Raw genomic sequence first — 23,558 nt, 5'->3', positions numbered from 1 at the left:
AAGAACTTTGGGGTGACCTTTTGAGGAGACTGATGGTCTTTGAAAGTCAGAAATCACCATTAAGCTTAATGAAATAGAATTAACAAGCAAAACAATATGTTTGGGTATAGAAACATAATTACCTTAAAATATCTCTCATTTTTATTGTTGGACTTCGCAGCTTAAGATACACATGTGGGAGTTCCCGTCGTGGCGCAGTGGTTAACGAATCCGACTAGGAACCATGGGGTTGCTGGTTCGATCCCTGGCCTTGCTCAGTGGGTTAAGGATCCAGCGTTGCCGTGAGCTGTGGTGTAGGTCAAAAACTCGGCTCGGATCCCGCGTTGCTGTGGCTCTGGCGTAGGCTGGCAGCTACAGCTCCAGTTCAACCCCTAGCCTGGGAACCTCCATATGCCGAGGGAGCGGCCCAAGAAAATGGCAAAAAGACCAAAAAAAAAAAAAAAGATACATATATGAAAGGATTTGTGAGAGGTTTATTTTATTGACTAGGTTGATAATCTACTTTTTATTGAGTCATTGACACTTCAGCTAGTTGTAAAACAGGAAAAAAGCAGAAGGTTGGGTCTGGCCTTTCTGAAATAAGTTCAGCGCTTAAAGTCAGTCAGTTGAGGCCTCTATGGAAGGTTGAGTCTGGTGATAAAAGGTTTGTGATAAACTAGACGTATCCTTCCTTCTGCTCTATCTCAAAATGGTATAGCATTAAGCTGATCAGACGATCCTCCTGGAGCATCCCTGTTTCTCAGGGTGGCTGTACCTGTGCCTAAGTAGATAAATGCCCCAGTAAATGTGGAAAATGTTTTTACGTTTTATCATTTTGGCTGTTCTGCAGTTTGCTGAGATAGGTTCATCTGAAACTTATTTAACAATTGGGTTTATATATAGGTCTGTTGAATTTAATATCAATCTTACATATTTTGTATTTTGATCATTTCTTGTTGGCTCTGATATTTAGTCCATGCAGCCTTTTTTTTTTTTTAGTAACTTTATATGTAATTTACTTCTGATTAACTTTATATCCTGTCTTCAAATTTCAAATACTTCAATTAAAAGCAACTTTTCAGAAAATGATTATTTCTTTTCAAAGGTGCTTCAAAAAGATTGTTTAAAATTAAAGCAGTAGGGGAGTTCCTGTTGTGGTGCAGCAGAGACAAATCCAACTAGAAACCATGGGGTTGCAGGTTGGATCCCTGGCCTCACTAAGTGGGTTAAGAATCCAGCATTGTCATGAGCTGTGGTGTAAAAGTTGCAGACGTGGCTTGGACCCTGTGTTGTTTTGGCTGTGGTGTAGGCTGGCAGCTATAGCTCTGATTCGACCCCTAGCCTGGGAACCTCCGTATGCCGTGGGTGCAGCCCTAAAAACAAAAAAAAAAAAGTAGGAAAAATGAAAGAAGTTGGAGTATTTTCTCCTTCCACCACTAATTTTAATCACCATGCACTGGAAATAGTAAATTCCCTTTTTATATGATGATGGCAGTAATCTTTCTCTAAATGTGATGTTACTAACGAAGTGAAGGATTGACTAATTCTATTAATACTGAATTGTTGTTTCAGTCGGTGCTAGATGAAATGATGGTGGAGCAAACAGATCTTGTGCGTTTGCGAATGGTTAGAATGTCCAATGTGCCAGACACGCTCTACATGGTCAGTAATGCCGTGCCACAGTGCTGTCACATGATCAGCCACCAGCAGATCAGCAGCAACCAGTCAAGCCCTCCCTCAGTTGTAGCAAATGAAATCCCAGGTAAGGCAGTAGCTTTGTGTCGGGCATTTATATTTAAATCAATAATTGATAATTTTTGTAACCCTTTTATATATTGCCAATTCTTTCCACCTTCTAATACCATTAAGGTTTGTTCTCATTAAAAAAATAAGGATTTATAGGAGATCCTGCTTTGGTGCAGTGAGGTAAGAATCCAACTGTAGGAGTTCCCATCATGGCTCAGCGGTAACAAACCCAACCAGGATCCATGAGGACTAGGGTTTGATCCCTGGCCTTGCTTGGTGGGTTAAGGATCTGGCATTGCCATGGCTGTGGTGTAGGCTGGCAGCTGCAGCTCGGATTTGACCCCTAGCCTGGGAACTTCCATATGTTTCAGGTGTGGCCATAAAAAGACCAAAAAAAAGGAATCCAACTGCAGCAGCTCAGGTTGCTGCGGAGGCATGGGTTCAATCCCCGGCCCCGTGCAGTGGGTTAAAGGATCTGGTGTTGCTGCAGCTACAGCTTGGATTCAGTCTTTGGTCCGGGAATTTCCATATGCCACAGGTATGGCCATGATTTTTAAAAAATGAAGTACTCATAAGCTCAATTTTTTTTCATTTTTTAAAGTTTTACTGAAGTATAGTTGTTTTACAAAATTGTGATGATTTCTGCTGTACCACAAAGTAATTGTTATACATTACATATATCCATTCTCTTTGTATAAACTCGGTTTTTTGTTTTGTATTTTATTTTACAGTAGCAAGTGTATACAGTTTTCCAGCTCAGCCCAGGGCTTCTCAGCCTTGGCTCTCTTGACAGTTAGAGCTAGATGACCCTTTCCTTTGCATTGAGGGTATTCAGCAGTACCCCTGGCCTGAACTTACTAGATACCAGTGGTACATGTGTGTGCTCATGTACATGTACACACACACACACACACACACACCCCTTTGTGGCAGCCTTGTGGAAATATTTTTATGTTTTTAGACATTGCCAAATGTGCGTTGTAGGATAAAATTGTTTTCTGTTGACCACTGGTTTAGAGAAACTCAGATTTTTCATAACCATATGGTATATCTCACATTATAAGACCTTTGGGGAGAGTAGTATAAACTTGAATCTTCAGGTCTAGCTATGTCCCCCCAAAATGTGATTACCATTGTTTCTAGAGATCCAGTTTCCCAAGATCTGCTTTTTGAATTTTATTGTAATGCAGTCTTATGACTTTGAGGGAATTGGCCATAGATAAAGGTATAATTGTCATGTCCAAAAGCATCTGAGTCTCAGTCAGTACTGACCTTAACCAAAGGGCTGTCATGTCCATTTCTAAGGTGAGAAAATCTACAGAGATCTGGAGGTCAGAAAAGTATAGCTTTTGCCAATTACCATTGCAAGATTCAAAAAAAAAAAAAAAATCAAATCATTACTGGAAATGATGCCATGCATTTTTTGCTTATATGTCTGTTTCACTTAAGGATAAGTAAAAGACATAATGACAGAGCTTTTAATGGAACACATTTATTTTATTCTGGGATTAATATCTGATCAGTTGTTGCCTCATCAGATTAGATCTCTGTGTTTATTTAATAAAGTATACATTAGATAACAGTATGAAGAGAAATATTTCTGTAGCTGCATTGTGCAGATTTTGAAGTTTTGGTAATTAGCATGTATAGTCTCGGCTTTAGTTAATCCAATTGAATAACAGCGTGATTTAATCTTAGAACTGAATCTCAAAGGCTCAAAGAACATTCACTATTAAGTATGCTCAGGACAATAGGACTTGTCTTTCTTTTATTTAATGAAACGTTGCCCTATGCTAGTGTCATCCTGATTCTCTCTTCCTTGCCTACCACACTAATAGGTATCTAGCTTATTGAGAAGAATCTGTGGCTCATGTCTTTGCTCTGCCACTTTATTGTACACCTTTGACAAGATATTTACTTCCCTGCAAAGGGGGGATACTATCTCCTTTCTAGGGTTGTTGTGAAAACTTAAGGAAAAACTGTGAATGATAGGCTTAGGAGTTTGGCACAAAGTAAGCACTCAGTGACCAATAGCTCCTCTTTCCCCAAAAATAATCATCAGTGTTCACTGTAGGCATTTTGTCTCATAGATATTTATAGACTGTCCTCTCTTTTCCAACCCTGTGCTGCAGCCTTAGTTCAGGACCCGTATTCCTGCCTGTTACCTTGTTCCCCTTCTGGCCTTTATGTCAGCTCAGCAAACATCTTCTGTGAAGGGCTAGATAGTAAATATTTTTAGCCTTTGTGGGCTATGCAGTCTCTATTGTAACTACTAACTGCTTAACTTTGCTTTTGTAGGCCAGAAGCAGCCATAGGCATTACCTAAATGAGTGTGTCTGTGAGCTGGTAAAATGTATTTACAGAAACAGGCGGCAGACAAGATTTACCTTACAGGCCATGGTTAGCCAGCCCCTGCTTTACACTGCCCTCAGAGTGTACTTATTACACAAACCTGATCCTCTCCTTCCCCCGCCCAGGTGACTACCTGTTATACACAAGATACAAATTAAATTCCTTATCGTGACTTAAAGCATTATTCATGATCTGCCCCCACTCATCGTTCTAGCCCTCTCTCCTAATGCTCCCCCTGCTTGTACCTTTGTTGGGTTTTTTTTTTTTTTAATCTTTATTTTTTAATTTTTTTCGTTTTTAGGGCCACTCCTGCAGCATATGAAGTTCCCAGGCTAGGGGTGAAATCGGAGCTACAGCTGCCGGCCTACACCACAGCCACCCTACTTGCACCTCTGAACCATCAGTTCTACTCTCTATGCCATCTGCTTGTGTCGTGTTATCTCTCACTTTTACACATGCCTGGTCCTTCTGGTCAGAAAGCCTCTGCTGTACTTTTTTTCATCTGCCTAGATTTCTCTCGTTCTTCAGGACTCCATTCAGGGTTCACCTTGTCTGGGAAGCCTTCCCTGCCCACCTCCAGTCTGGATGGGAGACCCCTTCCTCCAATCCCAAAGCCCTTTGCGTATTTCTCTCTGTGATCCTTTATGGCCCTGTCCTGTACTGATTTACATAGTTTACTTCTCTGAAACCAGAGCTTCGTAAGAAAAGGACTCACATCTTTTGTTCTGTGCACCTGGTACCTGAGTTGAATTTCTGGTGCATAGTCAGAACTCAGAAAATTATTTGAATAAAAGAGTAAATATATTTAAAAGACTTTTGAAATATCCTAAGATTCAGAAGACAATATCTATATATGCAAGTAAAATTTCATTTAGGTTGTAAACTAATTATGCAGTTCAAGAGCTGTTTGGTTTTGGGCACGGTGAAATTTAAAACCTTAAAAATAATTAGATGTGTATAAGTTACTACCTTTCTAGGAAATTAAAATACTGTCAAAAATTTATGAGACGATTCTGATTAAAAGCACATGATTTTTTTGTTATATTCACCAGATGGTCTTTGGCATAGGTCTTTTATGTAGCTCAGGTATTGTGCCTATAAACCATTTGTGTTCTTCCAGTTCCTCGTCTCCTCATTATGAAAGACATGGTCAGACGTCTGCAGGAGCTCCGACACACTGAGCAGGTGCAGAGGGCCTACGCGCTTAACTGTGGGGAAGGCGCCACAGTCAGCTATGAAATTCAGATTCGAGTATTGAGAGAGTTCGGGCTTGCAGATGCTGCTGCAGAGCTCTTGCAGGTGGGAAGCAGCATTAGACTGTTTAAAATAGGGAATCTTTGTTAGATTGTCAGTTATTAATAATGGAAATATTATGGGATTCTTTTGGATTTTTGTGATGTTTGTGTTATTTGTTGTATTTTATTTTATTTTATTTTATTTTTTGTCCTTTTGCCTTTTCTAGGGCCGCTTTCCGCGGCGTATGGAGGTTCCCAGGCTAGAGGTCTAATCAAAGCTATAGCCACCAGCCTACACCAGAGCCACAGCAACATGGGATCCAAGCCGAGTCTGGGACCTACACCACAGCTCACACAACTCCGGATCCTTAACCCACTGAGCAAGGCCAGGGATTGAACCTGCAACCTCATGGTTCCTAGTCGGATTCGTTCACCATTGCGCCATGACAGGAACTCCTATTTGTTGTATTTTAAAATTTGCAATTTGTATTCTCTGATTCTATATACTCAGTTTTGTACCTTAGAAAAAGAAATAAGGAGGCTTGACTGTGAGTTTAGACATTCTCAGGAGCCCTCTAGCATGTGTCTCTTTCTTTGTATGGGCTCTCTCGGTGCCCCTGGTGCCTTGGATGACCTGAAAGCCCCTGGTGAGAGGTAGTGTGGAAGGGTGGAAGGGACCCACACTCTGGAGTGAGAACTGGGTTTATGTCCTGCTTCTGCTGCTTACCAATTGGTTAACTTGGACCAAGTCGCTTAACTACTCTAAGCTTACCTGTAAAATAATTGTTGTGGAGCTAAGAGTTGCTGTATGTAGAACAGCTGCATCTTTTGTACATAATAAGCAAATAGGTGGTGACTGCTAAAGCTCGTGGCATGTACCCCAACAGAGGTGGAAGAGAAGGTAGAAAGTTCTGAGCCTCCAATGCTTTCTCTCCCTGTTCGGTCTTAGATTTTAAGTTTGGGCCTGCTGCACACTTAGCAGATCTTCCAGATGCCCTTCTTTTTCGCTCTCTCCTCCCCCTTATAAAAATTTTTTTGCATGATGGTTCAAACTCTTAGAATCAAGGAATGAGTGCTTTTTTTTTTTTTTTTTTGAACTAGCAGGAAGAAACCCATTTCTAACAATTATTTGGTACAAAAACAGTAGTTTGTTTTTTTGTAAAATATGTAAAGTAGTCTTCACAGCAACTAAAGCAGAGCCTAAAGTAAAATTTAATTTCATCTGGTCAAGCGTTTGAATTGTTTTCTTGCCACTGACTGCAGAGTTTAGCCTGAGTTTTCAAAGGGAAACATGGCATGGTTCCCTTAGGCAAGGAGCAGGTCATTTGTAGGTTCTTGATTTTCAGTTTTTACTGTGGTTTCCATCCCTGAAATAGTCTTGTTACTGTTTATATCTACTCTCTTTGCCATTCTAAATTGTATCTTAATTTGAATCTTAAATTGTATACATTTTAGGAGTTCCCATCTTGGCACAGCGGAAATGAATCCGACTAGGAACCATGAGGTTGCCAGTTCGATCCCTGGCCTCGCTCAGTGGGTTAAGGATATGATGTTGCCATGAGCCGTGGTGTAGGTCGCAGACAAGGATCAGATATGATGTTACTGTGGCTGTGGCGTTGGCCGGCAGCTGTAGCTCCAATTAGACCCCTAGCCTGGGAACCTCCTTATGCTGCAGGCAACCCTAAAAAGCAAAACATAACAAACAAAAAAATTGTATACATTGTATAATTTAAGTATTCCCATATAATGTTTATCAAAATATTAACCAAACTTGTTCCAATATGATAGGTGAGGAATAGTATTTTGTAATATTTATTTCAAACTGAAAGCATACAGATGTTTTATCAGAAAGTTCTAGGAGGAGTTCCCATCATGGCTCAGTGGTTAACGAATCTGACTATGAACTATGAGGTTACGGTTCGATCCCTGGTCTTGCTCAGTGGGTTAAGAATCCAGCATTGCCATGAGCTATGGTGTAGGTCACAGATGAGGCTCGGATCCCAGGTGGCTGTGGCTGTGGCTGGTGGCTGGTGGCCTCAGCTTCTATTAGACCACTAGCCTGGGAACCTCCATATGCCATGGGTGTGGCCCTAGAAAAAGACCAAAAAAAAAAAAAAGTTCTAGAGAAGAGCCTCCCTTTTATGCCTTTTTCTCCCCCCCCCCCACCCAGCTTTTTTTTTTTTTTTTTTTTTGTCTTTTTAGGGCTGCACCCATGGCATATGGAAGTTCCCAGGCTAGGGGTCAAATCAGAGCTGCAGCCACTAGCCTACACCACCACAGCCACAGCAACACCAGATCCTTAACCCACTTAGCAATGCCAGGGATCGAACCCAAGTCTTTGTGGATACTAGTCAGGTTCATCAACCAATGAACCACAGCAGGAACTCCTCTTTTAATTTTTAATAGTAATTTTCTTAGCAAAGACATATTTGAGATAGGTTTTTATTTCCTGTTTTCACATCACCTTGCGAGAGATTACTGACCCCTTTCTGAAATATTCAGTCATGCAGCTGTCCTTGATAGCTGCGTTTTTCCATAGGCTTCTGGCCCAGGAAAATATGTTGTGCCTTTTACTATTGCTGAATATATAGCATCTTTACGTACTCACTTAACCCTCTCAGCCTGTACATTTCTGTGTAGGAAATCTGGTAATAAATATCCTAACTTTTTTTCCCCCCATTCTTTCTTAGAATCCTCACAAGTTCTTTCCTGATGAACGTTTCGGTGATGAAAGTCCACTCATGACCGTGAGACAGTCTGGGAGATGTCGAGTTAACAGTACCCCCACTGCAGAAACCATGTTTACAGATCTGGACTCCTTTGTGGCCTTCCATCCACCCTTGCCCCCTCCACCACCTCCATACCACCCCCCAGCTACCCCCATCCATAACCAGCTCAAAGCAGGCTGGAAACAAAGACCCCCCAGTCAGCATCCTTCTCGTTCATTTTCTTATCCCTGTAATCATTCACTGTTTCACTCCAGAACGGCTCCTAAAGCTGGCGCCCCTCCAGTCTATTTGCCAGGTGTTAAAGCTGCAGCACCTGATTGTACCAACACCACAGCACTGGGGAGACAGACGGTAGCTGCTGCCGCTGCCGCCACCTCAACAGCAATAGCATCTGAGAAACAAGTGGTAAGTTAGCACCTCCGTAACTTACCTAAAATTAAAATTTATGGACTATTAAAAATGATTTCCTTGACTCCAGAAGCCCTCCGGAATTCAGCATTGCCCAGAAGTGCTACTGACAAGATGAAAGCATAGACTTAAGGGGTTTGGAAAAGGGAGAGAAAAAGAGAGTCTAGGTGGATGAGAAGGGACAGAGAAGAGAGACGAGGTGTACATGGTGGGGTTACTGAGCAGTACAAACAGTATTATCACTTTCATAGTGTGCTATTCAGCATGTGTCTAGGGTCTGTCCCTGACTTCTCTGCTGTAGAGCCTACCATTCTGCCAGAGGCTTTGACGGAGCAAGAAGAGGAAGCTCCTTAGAGCTGAGTATGCCATCAGGAACAATGTGGCAGAAGACTGCCCATTCATAAAATGGGCAGAAAATTAATCCTCCTGCCTGTCTCTGCCTCTAGCAGGCTATTCCATCAGAGCACTCATTTGATTGGGAATCGCAGTTGCTAGAGCTAGTAGCTAGTAAACGAAGCAAGAATTCTTTGTTTGATTTTGCCCTACATTAGAGGTTGAATTTCTGTTTTATATATATATATATATATATATATATATATATATTTTTTTTTTTTTTTGTCTTTTGTCTTTTTTGTCTTTTTAGGGCCGCACCTGCGGCATATGGAGGTTCCCAGGCTAGGGGTCCAGCCGGAGTTGTTGCTGTCACAGCCACAGCAACCCCAGATCTGAGCTGCATCTTCAACCTACACCACAGCTCATGGCAGCGCAGGATCCTTAACCTACTAAGGGAGGCCAGGGATCAAACCCCAATCTCATGGTTCCTAGTCAGAGTTGTTTCTGCTGTGCCACAACGTAACTCCTGTTTTATGTATTTTTAAAAAACAGTAATGATTTTTAAGGTTTCTTTGCTTAGTCACACGCTATCAGTGCAGTCAGTATGAGAAAAACATTCCTATTGTGAATCAGCAGGTTAAGGACCTGACGCTATCTCTGTGAGGATATGTGTTTGATCCATGGCCTCACTCCGTGGATTAAGGATCTGGTGTTGCCGTGGCTGTGGTGTAGGCCTCAGCTGCAACTCTGATTCAACCCCTGGCCAGGGAACTTCCATATGCCACAGGTGCAGCCGTCAAAAGGAAAAAATAGAGAAAAACAAAAGATATATATATTAGGTCAGGAATCTTCATTAAAAGATGGAATCTGTGGACTAGTATATACCTTGGGTTGAATTCTGATCCTGCCTCACCTTATATCCTTCTGCCAACTTGCCCTGCTGTCCCCCTCAACCCCCCCAAAAGATGAAACAACAGAGGTTGATAGTGTTGGATAAACCAAATTCCCATCTTATTGGCCTGGCCCTTAGTTCTACAGCTATAGAAGTTCTACTACTTTATATATTAAGTAAAACTCAGAGTTCCTGTTGTGGCTTAGCAGGTTACAAACCCGATTAGTGTCCATGAGGATGTAGATTCAAACCCTGGCCTCGTTCAGTGGGTTAAGGAACTTGCTTTGCTGTGAGCTGTGGTATAGGTTGGGCAGCTGCAGCTCCAATTCATCCCCTAACGTGGGAACTTCCTTATGCTGCAGGTGCAACCCTGAAAAGGATGTAAATAAATAAATAAATGTCCCTTCAGAGGTAACTTATCTGTATGTTCATTACACTCTTTTTTAAGTTTTACTGAATTGTAGTTGATTTACAATGTTGTGATAATTTCTGGTTTCCGTTATATACATCTATACCATATATGTATCCCCTTTTTTTTCCAGATTATTTTCCCATGTACATTATTACCGAACATTGGGTAGAGTTCTCTGGGCTATATGACAGGTCCTCATTGACTATCCATTTCATATACAATAGTGTGTATGTGCCAGTCCCAAACCCCTAGGCCATCCCTCCCACCTTTCATTACAGTGTTGATTATAGTAATGAAAAATTGGAAGAATGGTTAAGAAGTCATGCATCACAGAGTTCTCTTGTGGTACAGTAGGTTAAAGATCTGGTGCTGTGGGCTGGGTTCAGACCTTGGCCTGGGAACGTTCACATGCTTTGGGTATGGCTGAAAAAAATTTTTTATTAAAAAGAAGGCATTCCTCATCAATACAGTGGAATCGGGGAGTTTCCCAGTGGTCCAGTGGTTAGGACTCGGTGCTTTCCCCACTGCAGCTTGGGTTCGGTCCCTGATCTAGGAACTGATATCCGACATCAAGCCACTGTATGCTACGCCCCCCACCCCAAAAAAGACACTGGAACAGTATGCAGTAATTTAAATAGTAATCTCAAGGAAAAGTGGCAGCATTATTTATACACTAAGTTTTATGAAAAGTAGTATGTGTACAACATATCAAAGGTAAGAGAGCTACCCTCAGGATGCTAAAAACAGTGGTTACTCAGTCAGGAAAGTTAGGCTTTTGTGGGGGGGTTGCCTTATAGTTTTCTATATTTTTATCATGTTTAAAAATAAGTATGTGTTATTTTTATAATGAAGAAGCAAAATCAGTGAACATCATTTTCAAAAGAGGGACTTGGGAGTTCCTGTCATGGCTCAGTGGTTAACGAATCCAGCTAGGAACCAAGAGGTTGCGGGTTCAATCCCTGGCCTCGCTCTGTGGGTTAAGGATCTGGCGTTGCTGTGAGCTGTGGTGTAGGTCGCAGACACGGCTCGGATCCCGTGTTGCTGTGGCTGTGGCGTAGTCCGGCAGCTGCACCTCCGATCAGACCCCTAGCCTGGGAACCTCCATATGCCGCAGGAGCGGCCCTAAAAAAAGACAAAAAAAAATTAGGGACTTGTGGGCCTTTTGCTTTTAACCCTACCCCTGTTTCGTTTCTATTTGCAGTGTACACAGCCTGTGCTAAATGATCTAATGCCAGATATTGCCATGGGTGTGTCCACACTGTCACTGAAGGACAGGAGGCTCCCAGAACTTGCTGTAGATACAGAATTAAGCCAATCAGTTTCTGAAGTAGGACCAGGGCCTCCCCAGCATCTCTCGTGTATTCCACAGAGGCATACACACACATCTCGAAAGAAACATACCCTAGAGCAAAAAACAGATGCTCAAGAAAATCAGCAGGAATATCCGGATTTCTATGACTTCTCAAATGCTGCTTGCAGACCGTCTACTCCTGCTCCTGGCAGATGCACCCCTTCCCCTTCTCAAGGTGGATATTTTGGTCCTGATTTGTATAGCCACAATAAGGCATCACCAAGTGGCTTAAAGTCAGCCTACCTACCTGGCCAGACCTCTCCTAAAAAGCAGGAAGAAGCTAGGAGAGAATATCCACTTTCCCCTGACGGGCATCTACACAAACAAAAGAATGAGCCAATACACCTCGATGTCGTTGAGCAGCCTCCACAGCGTTCAGACTTTGCTTTGGCAGCCCCAGAAAATGCCGGCAATGGTCCAGCCCATGTCAGGGGACGAACAGCAGTGGAAACTGACTTGACCTTTGGGCTGACCCCTAACAGACCTTCACATTCTGCATGTAGCTCTGAAGCTCCAGAAGAGAGATCTGGTAGAAGACTAGCAGACAGTGAGTCCCTGGGCCATGGAGCTCAGCGAAATACGGATTTGGAAAGGGAAGATTCAATAAGCAGAGGAAGGAGGTCACCGAGCAAGCCAGACTTCCTCTACAAAAAGTCTGCCCTCTGAGAGCAACCTCCAAGTCGTCTGTGCCTGAGATGTGAAGCATCCCATTTTTTGATGTAACCCAACAACTTAGAGACCAGTTTATTGATGCCAGCTGATAACTCGGTTTCACATTATTTGATTCTAGTTTTTGTATATACATGTTTATTAGACATGGCATGCTAAGAGGGTTATTTTGAATGCTGCATCTGTCTATTTTGTGTTTGAACAGTTGTATGGGGAAGCATTTTTAAGAGCAAGCAAGCTGGCACTTTTTTTTCTCTTTACACATGATGGAATTTTTTTGCACTTGTACCTTTATTTTATCTGTATTGGTTTTATATCAGTATGTTAAACTTTATTGCCACATTTAAAGGACTGTATTTTCATACTTTTTGCATTTTACCTTTCATCTACCAATTTCCACGTGCATTGGATTGCACACTAAGATGTATTTTCTTATGAAATAGTTCTGTGTTTATTTTTTAATTATAGAAATTCCAAAGAACAGCACATCAAAATGCTCCTCTCTTTTCAGTAATTGTTTTAGTTCAGAAATCTTCCTGCTCAGTCTCCATAAATTTGATGTCATACTTTTTAAATAAGTCTTGGGAGCTGGTCTTCATTCCTCCAGTGGGGGTCCAATCAGGATCCTGAAGTTTCCTGGTTCAAGAAAGAACAGGAAGGAGAAAACCTTTTGTGTCCAGGCTAAAGCTATTGCTTTGTTCACAGTGCAGACGCTGTTAGAATCCCTGCAAATTCTGGTAATGTGGATTAGAGTTTCACTAGTTGAGGTTCTGAAGAGATCAGCCTCCTTGGAATCCTAAAGCAGTGGAAACAGCGAAGTATCTTAAGCTTGCACTACGGGATCAGGATCCCTGGCTCTGCACATCGTCGACTCTCCAGCTGAGGGGGGATGTGACTGCTTGCTGCCTTCAGTCGTCTTGCTGTCTGTGGGGGAGAAAAAAAAAAAAAGCAAAAGGGCTTCAGTCTTACGGATGTCATTTGTTGTTTATGAGCATATATTCTCTTTTAAGTGTTTTTCAAAGTGTGTCTGAATTTTGGTGTTCTTTAAAAAAATTGTTGTATAATTCATAATGCTTTGTCACCAAAAAAGAAAAAGACTTTTTTTTTTTCTTTCAGTGAAACACTACATGTCCTACTTGAACTCCACTGGGGATGCTGGTTTGGGATTTTACTGAACCACTGAGCACATGGGATCTTTTAAGATCCTCTCCCTTGGAAGGGCAATGTGTGAGCTAAGGACTGTTTTTTTCTTACTCTTCAATGTAAATATATTAGTATTTGAGTTTTTAAATCACTTCAACATTATCGAGCATTCACTTTGTATTTTTACACATACACATACAGCCGTAGCACTTAGAAGGAAAGAGACTCTCTGAACCGTCCCCCACATGAAGGATGTTTGGGAGCCTCTTTTCTGTGTATGTATAAATATATATATAAGACTATGAATCACTCACACTCACTCTAAAACTATGCAGGGCTAGGGAGCCTTTACAAGCTACCATATAAATGAATTACATGCACTTTTAAGTAAATAGGTTTCTATTGGGTGTCAACAACTCTGATTTCTCCCGTTACAATCTTTTCCTAATTTACCCTGTGGATATACACTCAGGAATAATCTGACATTTAAAAAAATCCTAACAGTAGATAGTCTCAAGAGGGGAACACATCAGTTTATCTGTCTACACCGGCAAACCGCTGCCACCCGCTCTGCTGCTTGGCTAGTTAGCTGCTGCCTGTGCAGCCCTCGAGGTCGGCCAAGCTGCACACCAGCTCCAGGCCTCCCAGAGTCAACACCAGGCTGCTGTGAGGTCGGCTACGCATCACCGCCTTTGAGGCTCCTTTTTTTGAAGATGAAAAACATAGGACTCTGTTCTCATTTTTAGGAGGTTTGACTCTTTGTAATAGATGACAATGTCTTTTGAAACCAATCTCAGTCTGTTTCTCTTCATAAACAAAAAGTGTTAATTCCATCATATTACTTAAAGTGTATTTTATATGTGTTGACATGATTTAGTTTTAAATTTCACTTCTGAATTCAGACTGCTGTGCTGGTCTGCAAATAAGAGTGAGTAGAGCTAATTGGTGAGGGGAAATCTTTCTCATCTCCCACCTTTTTTTTTTTTTTTTAATTAGGCAAGAGCTATTGATGCCACACATGCAGTTTTCTGAAAATTTATTAACTATCATAGCCCTAAAATATAAAAGAAGTGGCCACTGTTCATAATTTTATTTAATTTATGAAGTTTACTTTTAATAATTTAGTAGCGTACCTGGCTAAACTATATGTATAGAGAGAAACGTGCTATGGGATTGTGGACTGCTGTGACCTGCAGAAGGTAAACAGATGTGGTTTTTGTGTTAGGATAGGTGCTAGTGGACTTTTAATGTATCTTGTAAAGTATGGTCAGTAGGGTAGGTTGAATAGCTATGTGCCTCTGGCTTTTGAACCCATCTGTTCAGTCTTTTTCAGTGCTTACTAAGCATTAAAATCTTTCAGTGCTGTACTAGGATAAAATGTGAAGTCTGAGTAAGATTGCTCTCAGAAAAAAAAAAAAATGTATACTATAAAATTTAGGCCACAGGACCTCACATTTTACTTGGTGTAGAAATTTCACGGAGAACCAAATCCAAAATCTTAGCGTACCAGATCTCCTCTTGAGGCCACAGACAATCAGGCCGTTAGACAATCGCCGCCTTTGGTGCCCACCATGTTGAGGCTGGAGAATTCCAGTTAGATCCTGGAGCGGAAGGAGAAGATCCACGTTTCTTCAAGATGCTGTGGTCTTTTTCTTATATTTTTGTTTTACTTTTGTGATTTTGATGAATAATTATGTTAGGCACCTGTGACTCCTAAGGAAAAAAGATAACAGCATGAAAGGCAAACTATTCTTGAAAAATAGTTGTTTGAATTTTCTGTGTACCAGACATGCCCTTTCTCACATGCCCCTCTAGCTTTTCCTAGGCACTCCCCAGACCTCAGCTCTCCTGACATTTTGGTCACCAGGTAGATTTTAAGGATTTTAAATGAGTTCTTTATATTTGAGGTTTTTTTGTTGCACTCTCTCTGAAACTTTACCTAACTTTTGGTCTTGCTTCCTTAAAAAAATTGTTCTTTCTTGGGTTTTCTTTGGACTTGTTCAAGTTCTAGTAGCAGTAGGTAGTACTTGTCCATTTGGATTGATGTGGTGACGGAGGGAAAACAGAACGTGCAGCATCAGCAGTGGGGCAGAGAGGACCCCAGGGCTCAGTCTCTAGAGGCGAAGGATGAACACTTCTTAGTAACTTCTCAGCAAAATATGTATTTTCATAATTCATAGTCCACATTTTAGGGGAAAATGTGTTTTGTGAAATACTTGTAAGATACTTGTTTTGCAAACTCTAAGGCACTTATTTACATTCTTAATCTTAGGACTGAACTCAAAGGGAAATGTTTGATTTTTTTTTTTTTTAGTTATTTGGTTGACTTTCAACTTACTGTTGAAAGCTACTCATAAAGCAGCAGTGATGGGTGCTATTCCCCGTTCTGCACTGGTTTACTTTGTCTCCTAAGGAATTTACTTTCAAACTTCATTATAGATAACCTTACTAAAAGAGTTAACCATCAAACACTAAAAGATATTTTGCTATTTTCCATTAACACTGTTGTATGAACAATATTTTATGAAATGTTAAGTTGACTTTTTGTCCTATAGGTTGCAGTAGCTGTTATGTAATTGTACTGGCAGGTCTTTTGATTTTTTTTTTTCCTCTAGAAAACCCTCTGACCAAGAGTCAATCGTCCATATTCTGAATATTATAATGCTGTGGCCGTTTTTATGGAAAGATTACTTGCAAGTGTGTCTTGAAAATAACCTCTTGTGTTTGTGTGTTTACGTGGGTTCTAAGAGATGAGATGAGCTCTGGAAGCATCATCGTGTACCTGCACGTGACTGTATCTGGGTTCCATGGGCAGGTGGGACGGAAATCTGCTCTTAGGTGGGGTGGCTGAAAGATAAAGATTCCTGAACTCTGCTTGCTGTTTATGTCCTACGTCTGTACTTCAGAGAGGTGGTATCTTCTACAACACTGCATTTCTTGTGGTTGTGCTGTTACTGGTATAAAGTCAAGTGCCTTCAATGCTAAAGGCTCAGAAATTTTCTTAAACTGATTTCATGTCCTATGCAAGTGTTTTCTACAACCTGCATAACCAGTACTTTGTAAAACTTGTTTACGCTTCAATTGTACATAGTGTTTTTTAAAGAAATATATAGTATTTTTATTTAGGTACCTCCAAACTTGAATTCGTCTGTGTGAAGCATTGTAAAACGATACATTTCTCTTTTGAGTATCATTACAGTTGTACAAAGGTTTTCACTGGTTCTATTTTTCTACTGTTACTGATAAGCATGTAACACTGACTTTATCCTACATAATAGTTGGCGTTTCAAATAAATGGCTTGGATAGAACCCACTGAGTTGAATACAGTCTGTTTTAGCAGGTAGCACACAGTCCTCGGTTCTAGAAGCAATTTTGTCACCACCTCTAGGGTAGAAGGGGATGTTTCTAGGTGAACTTCTGACTCTAGGATTTCAGTTTTTAGGTGTTATGGATTTCTTGGAAATACCGTGTTTTCATTTGAATCACGTTCAGAATTTTTAATGATTTCACTGAGGCATGACTGAGAGATTGTATTTTACAATTTAAGCAAAAAGTCACTTGCACAGGAGTTTCCCAGAGGAAGTTCAGCATTCCGTCCACATGGACCCAGCGCCTGGAAGGAGTCAGTACCCGGCAGGGCCACCAGTGAGACCCAGACATAACGCCAGCATTCATGGGCCTCCAGGTCAGACGCCTGGCTTAGATTCAGGTTCAGAGACATTAATGTTTTTCCATTTGAAAGGGAAACAGAGTCATGATCTAGAGTCTAGTTTTCTGAAAAAACACACAGAGTAGAAAGTTTTCCAATTTCCATTTTTAAAAATCACTATTTAGGAGTTGCTGTTGTGGCTCAGGAGCACCTGACATTGTATCTGTGAGGATGCAGGTTCAATCCTTATCCTTGCTTGCTAGGGTAAGGATCCAGTGTAGCTGTGGTGTGGGCTATAGCTGCAGCTCCAATTTCAACCCCTGGCCTGAGACCTTCCATGTGTTGCAAGTGCAACTGTTAAAAAAACACTATTTGAAAGTTTTACTTTAGGAGTTCCCATCATGGCACAGTGGTTAACGAATCCGACTAGGAACCATGAGGTTGCGGGTTCCGTCCCTGGCCTTGCTCAGTGGGTTAAGGATCCGGTGTTGCTGAGAGCTGTGGTGTAGCTTGCAGATGCAGCTTGGATCCCACATTGCTATGGCTCTGGTTAGGCTGGCAGCAACAGTTCCAATTCGACCCCAAGCCTGGGAACCTCCATATGCTGCGGGAGAGGCCCTAGAAAAGGCAAAAAGACAAAAACAAAACAAACAAAAAAAAGAGTTCCATCCTAGCATTTCACCCTTTGTGCCTCACTATGGCAATTCTCTTATATTTGTGACCATCTTAGGTTCAACTGCAGAGTGTCAAGATAAAGCCTCAGTTTTCTGCTGATGAACTTCTTAAAAATCTAAAACAGGAAAAAATGAATACGTCAACTTGCACTTCTGTTCTTAAAGATTCCTCTGGAACAATGAATCTGGGCCAGCTTCCCCAGACCCTTTAGGCCTTAGCTCTCTTTGGTGCATTAAGGAATATTTCCTGAGTCCACTCTTCCCACAGTTTGGGAATATGGAGCAGCAGACAAAGCAGATAGGATACCTATTCTCAGAAACTTAAACGTAGCTGGAGAGGTAGAACAGTGCATATAGCCATCGAGGTTGACTGTAGCCGTGGGGCAGGCTGGCTTGATTTGGCCCAGGACTGAATGGGAGGAGAAACATGCTGGATCCAGTGCAGAGCAGTATATTACTTTATTCCTGTAGTCAATGGAGTAGATACTGTTTTATTTAATTCTCTGTGAATCACAGGGTGGCATTCATTTGTTCAAACATTCATTCATCCAATAAGCAATTTTTTTTTTTTTTTTTGGCCGCTCCCATGGCACATGGAAGTTCCTGGGCTAGGGACTGGACTTGTGCCATAGCAATGACTCGAGCTGCCGCAGCGGCCATACCAGACCTTAACCTGCTGCACCGCAAGAGAACTCCCGATTAAGTAAGCAACTTCTAGCTGCCAGACCCTGCTAGGGGTAATGGACAAGACAGTCACAGTACTACCCATAAGAATTTGAGGGTCTCAAGGGAGAAAAGACATTGAATAATTACAGAGGTAAGACTGGGGGGGGGGGCTAATGGGTCCTGGAATTGGGAAGGCTTCCAAGTAGGTGAAGAAGAGTTGGGGGCCGTGGAGGAGTGGGTTTCCCTGAGGGGCTTCCAGGATGAGGCAGACCCTGAGGCAGGAAGGCCTAAGCCCTGGGGAAACCAGTGTGAGCTGGGAGGCAGGTGGATCCCAACAGGAAGCTGCTCCAGAGGCGTAAATGTAGGCAGATGTGCATGTTCCCTGTCATTGGACTGAAGAGGAGGAGAGCGCATGAGGAAACCAGGCAGGGGCCTGGCGCAGCCAGGGAGAGCTCGAATAGCTAGCAGAGAAGAGAGAAGCAATTCTGAATACGGTTAGGGCGTAATACCTACAGGACGTGGTGGTTGCTGGGGCGCGGGAGAGGGCAGGGGTCAGATCCAGGGAAAGACAGGAGCTTAATGTTGGTCGTGTTCGCTTGGTAATTCCATGTAACTTAGGAGGAAAGTTTAAAGATGAAAAGAGGGCCCAGGAATGAACTTCGAGCAGCTCTGCACTTTACAGTTCAACTTGAGGGAATTGCTGGCCAAAGACAGCCTACCCGGTGGAGAGAAAACCAGTGTGGTACTCAGAAAGCCAGGTAGGGGCTGTTCAAAAAAGGAAGGAATTTATAAAGTAAAAAATGAAATACAAAACAGGGAGAAGACGAGAAGAAGGAGCTACATAATCAACTTGTATATTCATCAGAATGTCTGCAAAGACCTATGAGGATGTCTTCAGGGCTGTGTCTGGAGCAGGGCTGGTAATCAGGGCGGGGCACTTAATCGCAGACTTTCTGTAATGGCTGAATGTTAAGTTACAGGCGTGTATTCCTTTTTGAAGTTAAAGGTTAAGAGATGAAGGATCAATTCCACCCCTCCCCAGAAGTTAACTCAGTGGCTGCTGCACAGAGATTTTGGAAAGTCAGACCCAAAAGATGCTTTGGGCCAGCCCCAAGGAGAAGGTGAGTGAGGTTGGCAAGAGCAGTTTGGTGGGAGAGAGAAGCCAGGTGGGGGCGCATGCTCAGGTGCACCCTGGCCGGGGGCGGGGGGGGGAATGTTACCACCCACCCTGCTTCCACGAAAGAGGAGGCCAGCTCAGCATAACGTGCTCTTAAAAGACTTCCACATCACAGCTACTTCTTCCAGGCCTCGGAAGTCATTCAGCAGTAGGAGGAGGTTGCCTTAGAATCCTCTAGGGGACACCTGTGAAGGTCCCAGTCCTTTGTTACCAGAATTTACCACCTCTGATGTACAGAACCACATTTAGTCATTTGTACAATTGACCGTAACAGGATGCTTTCCCGGAAGGGACCCTCAGGCTCCCCAGACCCTCCTGGCCTCCTGCCTCCACCTGCTTCCTTATTCAGGATGGGAGGGCGTTTTCCCTAAGCCTGTACTAACTGTCGCCACTCCAAACATGCTTTACACTTGACACTGACAATCACATTGGGATCATGGGCCTCACCTTGGCCTTGACTTCGATGACCCACAGACACGTCCCTTGTCTGCACATCTCTTGCCTGTGGTCCCTTTTTTATTTGGTCTCTAAAAACCCCGGGGCTCACCCCACAGACTCAGACATCAGGGGGAAGACACCCTCCTCCAAAGTCCTCCCAGAGTGAGCCCATATCATGCTGACCCTTGGGCTTGGGGACTAGGGTCACTTGTCTCTAAATTGGGAGACACAAGGCTGGCATCCACCACTGCTGGATGGAGGCTGAGCTTGGGAGAGGGGGCGGGGAAGCCAAGGCCAGAAACCCTGGGGTAGGAAGGGCTTGTGTCCCAGAGGGGCTTGGTCTCGTGGGAACTGTCACTGAGGTGCCACCTGGGGCTGGAGTCCTCCTCCTTAAATGCCATAAGGCAGTTCACTGAGGGAGCTGTGATTATGGACTATTGTATTTTGCCTCCTAACTCTGAAGGCATCCAGAGTCATCTTCTTCCCGTTCTCTAGTAAAGAATTTCCTCAACACCCTGCACGCCTGCTGTGTCTGTGGGTGGCCATTGCCTTTTGCAGTCCCCTGAAATCCCTCACCTGTGTAAACATCCTCCATTTCTGGAACCTTCCATCAGGTGTACCAAAGACCTCCCCACCTCTGTGACTGCACTAAAAGTATCTTTTCATTTCTCCACGTTCCAACAGATCCACCCACACCTCTGAGCACTCTGGTTGGTCCAGGTGTGGGTGGCCTGAGAGGCCCAAGTGTCCCCACTTCCCACTTGCGCCCCCCTCCCCTGGCGCTGCCGGGCCCTTGTCTTTGCAGTGCTGTGGTCAGCTGTCCAGCCCCTCCTCCGCCCCCATCCCTGTTCCCCACCCTTCCTCCACCACGGCCACCACCTGCCCAGTGGCTCTTCCTCTCCTGCGCTCCCCTCGGCTGAGGCCCTGCCCTCCTCCCCACCCTGCAGGCCTCTCCTGAGCACACCTGAGGGTCAGGATGGGCCCTGTGTGACGGCCTCCCTCTGTCACATCCCAGCACCTCTGCAGCTCCCACCACCTGGCTGTCCTACTCTCAACCTTGGGACTGTCACCCTGTCACTCCTTTCGTACATACCCTGAGGCCTTGGCTTAGCCTCTCTGTGGTCCTCTCAGATCCAGCCTGGCTGTCATCCTGGGGACTGTCTGCAGCTACTTGTGCTTCCATTCCTGCCACTGACACTGACGTTTTCCCTTGTCCCCTGAAGGGCTCCCCGTTTGAAACCTTAGTGGGGGGCACATGTACCAAGCAAACCAACTCACAAATGTATCCTGGCTGACAGGGCTAAGTGCTTTACAAAGGGAAGTCACAGTTTGGATATTAGCCACACCACCGCGTCTCTCCATCCATAATTAAGAGGCCAGGGGGTGTGGGGGGAGGCCAGGCCAGAGGAGCTGGAGAGCCTCAGTCAGTTGCAGCTGACCCCAAAGTGGCCCGAGAGCTAAAGCTGGGGGGACCTGCGGCTGAGTCTGCAGCTGTGTGAAGACGCCCGCGGGGAAGGTGCATCCTGGCTCTCAGACCTGCCAACCACAGGGGCTGCCGTTTCATTCCCAGTGCCAGGCCTGCCAGCCGCTGCCCGCCTCCTGAGGGAGCAGGCAGGGTGCCGTGACGCCCACACGGTCACCCCACCGCCCTGGGCCTCAGCTGGCCTCTGACATCGGAAGCCATCTGAGTGGCACCTGGGGCCCGAGAGAATGTGAGAGCAGCCGGTGGCTGCCCCCTCCAGACCCGAGGCGGCTGCCCTTAGTCCACAAGTGCAGCTAGGGTGGAACAGGACCAATAACTGGGTTGGTTGTGATGGGTAATTTTCTGTGGCAACCTGACCGGGACATGGAATGCCCAGAAATTTGGTTAAACATGATCCCTGGTGTGTCTGCCAGAGTGTTTCTGAGGGAGATTAACATGCGTATCTGCAGCCTGAGGAAAGCAGATGGCCCAGTGCCCTGGGCGTTAGTAAAGCTGCTGAGGGCGTGCATGGAACAAAAAAGCCGAGGGAGAACTCACCGTGCCTGTCTGAGCTCAGACCCCGGTCTTCTCTGGGACCTGGACTGATGCTCTCATCTGATCTCCCCTGGACCTTCCAGCCTGGACTGGAACCACCCCACTGTCCTTCCTGGGTGTCCAGCTTGCAGATGGCAGGTCATGGGATTTCCCAGCCTCAATACTCAAGTGAATCAATTTATTTTATAGGAAATATGAATATTGTATATACTATACATAATATAGTACATGATTATATAAAATATAGATATATATACGATTATATAGCCTATATGGTTATATGATATATTAATATATCATTAATATATAAATAAAATATATTTTATAGAGAGAGAGAGAGGAGAGATGGTTTTCAATTTGGCTCATTCAACCACAGCTCAGCTGCACCCGGAAGCCTTGAGGCCTGAGGCAGAGGCAAGAGAGGGGAGCCAGGAGACGGGGCAGTGAAGCGGGAAGACACAGAGCAGGCCAGGGCACGGGCCCCACACGGGGGGGAACGATGCTGAGGAAAACCCAGGCAGGAGTCTCCAGGTTGGGGGGGAGTTGAGGCGAAGCTAAAGCAGGGGCTGGGGGGCACCAGGAACGCCCGCCTCCTGCCAGGGAATCCCTGGGAGAAGCCCAGAGCAGAGATTTGGGTGGAAGGCCAGGGGAGACGTCCAGAAGCGTCCAGCCCTTTTCCACCCGAAAGACGCCCAGAGCGGCGACTAGGGAAGGAGCGCCCTGGGGGGTGGCGAGCGCCCCGTCACTGGTTCTCAGAGGCGGACGCTGCGGAGCCGCCGGGGTGTCCTCTGCTGTGGACAAGTCTACGCGCCACACAAGCTCCAGGCAAGACTACTGCCTGAATCACCAAAGGCTGATTTTCCTCTCCTCTCTGCCTTCCAGAGTGTGGCTTCCTCCTCGTCTGGTCCCCAGTGCTCACAGCATTGATGCCGGCAGCTGCGAGAGGGGAGAGGCCAAGGCCCCGAGGTGGAGAAACTCGGGCTCTTCCCGAGTAGCTGCCACGTTCCGGGCAGGGGTGGCACAGCAGCTGCGTGAATGACAGTAACACACGTGCATGGCCTAGAGTGACGGCGACACCCTTCTGTAAATAACCTTTTGGCGAATGGCCGGCTCTGTTCTGTCCTGGTGTAAAAGGCAGACGGAGGTTCCCCAGCGCCTTGTGAAGCCAGTAAAGGGGTGTCTGACTTACCCACGGCTTCCCAGCTCATCTTCTGGTTGCCTAAACCAGACTGAACCTGCCTAGTCCTGAGAGACTACAGAACAACCCCCCCACCCCACCCCACCCCCGCCCAGGTCACCTGGCAGGAAAGGGGAGGCACGGAAGCCAGGTGGCCAAGACCAGCACGGCTGCCGTGAGGATCCTGAGGGAGGGGCCTTGCCCCAGGAGGGGAGGCTGGGTGACCTCTCCAGTCCCTTCCAATCCAGCGGCTCTGCGGTTCTAAGTATGGAGCACACACAGGCCTAAGGCCCAGGGCTGCGGGGGCACAAGTGAGATGCAAGTATGCCTTTGGACTGGTGCCAGATGCTGGATGCCCCTCAGACCAAGGCTTGCATCTGGCAGCCGCTTCAAGGTGACCGGACTGGGAAGCAGCCTCGCTGGCTCCTGGGACCTCTGCTGGGTTGGCTTCCCCAGAACAGACTCCTCCTCCACGGGAGCCAAACTGGGTCACTGCCAAGGTTGGGTGAT

The 23,558-nt window shown here is 44.6% G+C and overlaps 1 protein-coding gene across 2 annotated transcripts in view; it reads left to right on the top strand.

Moving 5' to 3' along the window:
• Window positions 1-16,558, top strand: part of BTBD7 (BTB domain containing 7) — an 89,568-nt gene extending 73,010 nt beyond the window's left edge. Inside the window, exons 8-11 of one of the 2 annotated variants that reach the window (XM_013989219.2) lie at window positions 1,552-1,741; window positions 5,198-5,376; window positions 8,003-8,446; window positions 11,288-16,558. In XM_013989219.2, coding sequence (XP_013844673.1) covers window positions 1,552-1,741; window positions 5,198-5,376; window positions 8,003-8,446; window positions 11,288-12,103 — 1,629 coding nt within the window. In that variant the 3' untranslated portion in view covers window positions 12,104-16,558. The remainder of the gene's footprint in view (window positions 1-1,551; window positions 1,742-5,197; window positions 5,377-8,002; window positions 8,447-11,287) is intronic. The other variant, XM_013989220.2, reaches the window with a different exon arrangement.

This window comes from Sus scrofa, chromosome 7, assembly GCF_000003025.6.
Source record: "Sus scrofa isolate TJ Tabasco breed Duroc chromosome 7, Sscrofa11.1, whole genome shotgun sequence".
NCBI lineage: Eukaryota > Metazoa > Chordata > Mammalia > Artiodactyla > Suidae > Sus > Sus scrofa.
This window is presented reverse-complemented; position numbering and strand designations above follow the sequence as displayed.